Source organism: Cucumis sativus, chromosome 7, assembly GCF_000004075.3.
Source record: "Cucumis sativus cultivar 9930 chromosome 7, Cucumber_9930_V3, whole genome shotgun sequence".
Lineage (NCBI taxonomy): Eukaryota > Viridiplantae > Streptophyta > Magnoliopsida > Cucurbitales > Cucurbitaceae > Cucumis > Cucumis sativus.
The window spans coordinates 16,618,470-16,623,157 of record NC_026661.2 but is presented as its reverse complement, the minus strand read 5'-3'; the positions used below and the strand labels follow the sequence as shown (position 1 = coordinate 16,623,157).

Below are 4,688 nucleotides of genomic sequence, written 5' to 3'. Positions count from 1 at the left end.
TTTTGGCAACTTTTTTTTAGTTATTAAAGAAGCCTAAAATCACAAAAATATATGTATTATATAACAAGCTTTATTTTGCAATTTATTTTATTACATTGACATCGGGTCCCACTTCCATTGATATTAAATTAACAAAATATAATATCATTCTTAAAGAAATCCTAGCTAGGCTAGGGTTACTAACACATTAAACTAAAAATTATTGCAACTCGTGGAGTTTATTTTTCATAATACTTTCTTTACTTATTATTATTATTTTAATATTTATAATAATTTTTAAATGGTATTTTTATAATGTTTTATCTAAATTATCCAAACACTAGGGATATAAATAATAATAATAAAAGTAAGAGAATAGCTTCTTCTTCTCTCTTTTTTTCTTTTTTGTTGCACAAATTTTATTTGATGCTTTAAGTCATTTTAATGTGTATCTATTTACCCTTCTTCATTTTCTAAAAATGGGAAGAGTTAATTCTATTATTATAAAAGAAAATTGTCTTATTTTATCTACATATTTTATGAAGTATTTGAAAAGTACACTTGAATAGAAAATAATATATTTTTAAGATGCTACATCACAATAAATTCTTTTCTTTTATTTCTAATAGTCATTGAATTAGAAATTAGATCAACTTGATTATTGGAAAATGTGTTGATAACATTTAAGTTGAATTTATTTTTATAAAAATAAAACTGATCATTTTTTTAATGGTCTAAATTAGTTTAAGGACTAAATGACATAGAAGTTTTTTTATATAGTGCAAAGTTAATTAAATATGAATAAAATGAAAACAAAATTGAGTAATATATTTTATAAATGTGTCAACCTAATTTAAATAGAACACGAAGTGTGTAGGTATATATAAATTATTCTTGAGGAACAAACTTACCAAAATTTATTTTTAGAAATGAAGCTAGTAGTTAGGTTTTATTGATAAAGTTGTAGCCTCTAGGCATATGTCTAAAGATATATATATAAAATAAGTTCATTACCAAATAGCCATTCATTTATTTGTGGTTGTTTTTTCCCGAATGATCTAAACTCAGTGGAAGATCATGTACAATATAAAAGCTATTATATATATATATATATAACATGTATATGTAAAAGAGTGTATTTTAGGAAGGAAAAAAAAAAAGAAGAAAGCAACTTAAGGTTTTATATATATATGAATTTCGAGAACACTGTTTTAGGGATAGTTGAATATAGAAATGAAAGTTATAGATATAAAATATTCATAGATATAGCAAAGTTTAGGCTTAATTCACAAAGTCACAGTGATAATTAATCTTAGGTTGTTATGGGGTCTATCAATAATAGAGTATACTACTAATATAAGTTTATTAAAAATAGATTTTGTTATATTTGCAAATTAGAAATGCAATCAAAGTCTCACATTGGTTAGATAAAGGGTTAACGATCTTGATATATAAGTAAAGACAACTATCTTCATTAGTATGAGATCTTTGGAGTGATACAAAAAAAAATCAGAAGTGTATGTTCAAAGTTCTTTAAATATATGTTGCGGTAAACATATAATTATTAATATTAAAAGTTGTCATTACTTATTATTTTCAATAGTTATTTGGAGCAATCTTGGATGCATCTTAGAGAGAAGGCTCAAAACAATAAATAAGTTGGAAGAAAATCAAATTTCGGTGGTCGATCTCGCTCGAGATGAATCGAGAAATATTGTTTGAACGATTAAAAAAAAGAGGTAATAGTTTTGTAAAACGAAAACCCAACCACGATATTTCTGAAAAAATTTCATTTTATTACATTTTTCTCTTAATTATAATAGAAATTAAATCAATGATTAAAGTTAACACATATATAAGTTTAGGGTCGTCAAAATCGATCTTACTCTACCCTTGTAAACTTGAGACCATTAAAACTAAAAGTGGAACAGACCTTGAACATTAAAAAAGATTTTAATCGTTTTAAAATTTGGTCCTTAGCAAATATTTGGATGAAAATAATAACGAGGGGAATTATAAAAAATAATAGAATGGACAAAATATTTACCAAATATCAGATTTTATCTACTGTATAAATTTTTTGTGTGTTTTTGCTATATTTAAAAAATGTTACTAATAATTAATTAAAACTTAATTTAGTATGGTTTACATTCTAATTTAAATATTGATCTAGACAATAAATAACCATATTCTAAATACTACTATATATTAGGGCATAATCAAAATATAATGGTTAGCAATCTAAAAGGTTGGATGCTCATATGCATGAGATGAGTTAGACGAAGAGAGTAGTAAGAATACATTATTTTAGCTGCAATAACTAATGCATCATCCTATCGTTTCTTACAAAAATGAAAAGATAAGTTTAAAGATTAAAATAAAAACGAGGAACCATTAATTGACAGAAAAACATTAAAACAAGGGCAACAGATTAAAAAAAGTTATTCTAGTTTATTTATGAATATGTTTTCTGTAAAAGAAGTGTATAATTGTTATTATTATGTAATATTATATAATTTATAATGCATTACACAATACATATTTTACTTAAAAGTTAAAGTGTTGTTATCTCTATTTAATATAATTTTGCATTTTCAAATTTTAAATTCACAATTTTCATATATTGAAAATAGAAAAATGTTCTTCAAAAATGGTATGTAAGTTATCACAAAATCTAAAATCTAAAAACCAATTTTAAGAAACATAATTCAATCAGTTCCCTGTCAAACAAAAATTAAACACACGTGAAGAAGCAAGAATTTTATTTGGTACAAGGAAGAATATGAAAATTGAAGGCGTCAATTTCAAAAAAAAAAAGAAATTTTGTACTAAGTTTGATTATATAAACTAGATAAAATACTCAACTTTCATTTGATTCATCATTTAAAAATTTCTTAAACACACGTTTGGTTCCAATTTAAAATTTAAATGTTTAGGTTATTAGACTCGAATAAAATTTAAAAATAAAATAAATACAAAATTTTAAACGAATGAATATTTGAAGGGGTTATTGGTTTTTGAAATCGTTTTTAAAATTGAATATACTCAACAGGTTTGAATTGTTTTTCTTCCAAACGTTTTTTTTCTTTTTGAAAACATAGAAACGATAAATAAATCAGAACTTGTCCTTATGATCTATTAAATGCAAAAAAAGTATATCACTAAATATAAACATCAGAATACTAAATTATAACAGAAAATAATTTTTCCTCTTCAAGAAAATTTGTAGATCTTTATTTAATGGCTAATATAAGTCCATTAAAAAAGGGCAATATCTTAGGGTTCCCAATTGATATATACATATCAACATTTAGGGTTTGTTTTTTAAAATATTATTTAATTTAATTTTACACATGATTATCACACATAAACACAAACAGAACAAAAAAGAGAAAGAAAAAGAAAAATTCAGAAAATAAAAATAAAATTCAAATTCAAATTCAAATTATCTTAAAAACGACACCCATACTTCGAATTATTATTTGCCGTTGATATGAAAACGAGGGGGGAAGAGATCGCACGATCCACAATAATCCTTAGCAACAGAAATCTCCGGCGAGTTTTGAATCGACGACACTCATCTCAAAGTACGGCACCGCCGCAGGTTCAAGCTCCGGTGCGGTGGCGCTGCAGCTCTCAGCCAGAAGCCAGCTTTGAAGATCTAAGAATGGGTCATCGGAATAACAAAATGGAGATTTTTCATAAAGTAATTCAGTAGGGTTTCTTGTGGTATAATTGTTGAGAAGAATTTGTGCTGCTTGTTCTCTTAAATAAGCCACTTGAGCCCTTAGATTCATAACCTACAATTTCCACACCCATTCAAATACTCATCAAACTCGATTTCGAAAATTAGGGTTTCGAATAAATTAACATAAACTCAAAAGTTTAAGGTGAGGAGATCAAATAAGTATGATCGTTTTGCTTTTCTTTAAAAATTATGATAAAGTTTATTATCATGGAATCTAAAACTTGAAGTTGGATGATATGAGTTCGTTTATATGGTAAATTTTATTATTAAAAAACCTGTTGTTGGAGAGCGATAATATGAGAAACGCAACCATAAATCGGATCTTGAAGTCTCGCTTGAGCTTCATATGAGATGGTCACGGCCGCTTCACAACGGTGGGAGACAGGGAGGTGAGCGAGAAGCTTGGAAGCGTTGCTGGCACCAAAAACTTTGTGGATGGCGGAGAAGTGAGAGGCGCCAAGCTCGTGGCGGAAATAAGGAGCAAAGATGCAACCATTGACACACTTTCTTCTAAGAAATTTGCAAGCTCCACATGGAGGAGTAGAAGAAGAAGAAGAGGCTGCCATCGATGTGAGACTCTTTATGGAGCAATTATTAACAAGAGAAATGGTGAGAGAGATAGAAGAGGAGAGGGTGGGAATGTGTATTTATATATATATTCATATTATAATGTAATGTATACTTAGTGAATTTAGGTCTTCTTAATGGGCTACAAATTTAATTTACATGTACTTTTCTCTAAATCTATTTCTATTTATGGTTTTATGATATGCTTTTTTTTTTTTCTTTTTCATTTTTCATCTCAACTTGAAAGAAAGAAAAAAGGAAATTAAAATTGTTTAGGGAGAGATGAGAGATTCCTTTAAAAATATTTGGTCATAGGACAAAAAGAGATGTTAAGAAAACCAAACCCGCTTTATTTGCTTACATGTTTTCATCTGATTCATTTGTAGCCTTCTTG

General features: G+C 26.9%; 1 protein-coding gene across 1 annotated transcript; it reads right to left on the bottom strand.

The window, feature by feature from the left end:
- Positions 1-3,191: 3,191 nt before the first annotated feature.
- Positions 3,192-4,328, bottom strand: LOC101220863 (LOB domain-containing protein 29). The gene is made up of 2 exons (XM_004150294.2): positions 4,003-4,328; positions 3,192-3,779 (listed from the first exon to the last, which is right to left on the bottom strand). Exons 1-2 carry the CDS (start codon positions 4,291-4,293, stop codon positions 3,516-3,518), a joined length of 555 nt encoding a protein of 184 aa, XP_004150342.1. The 5' UTR covers positions 4,294-4,328; the 3' UTR covers positions 3,192-3,515.
- Between the last annotated feature and the right edge of the window lie 360 nt (positions 4,329-4,688).

What these genes read in the sequence shown, in the direction of transcription:
- LOC101220863 (XM_004150294.2), bottom strand. Translation starts at nt 4,293, where the DNA reads ATGGCAGCCTCTTCTTCTTCTTCTACTCCTCCATGTGGAGCTTGCAAA. An exon ending in TTATCGCTCTCCAACAACAG is followed by an intron (nt 3,780 to 4,002) that starts GTTTTTTAATAA and finishes TGGAAATTGTAG; the next exon opens with GTTATGAATCTAAGGGCTCA.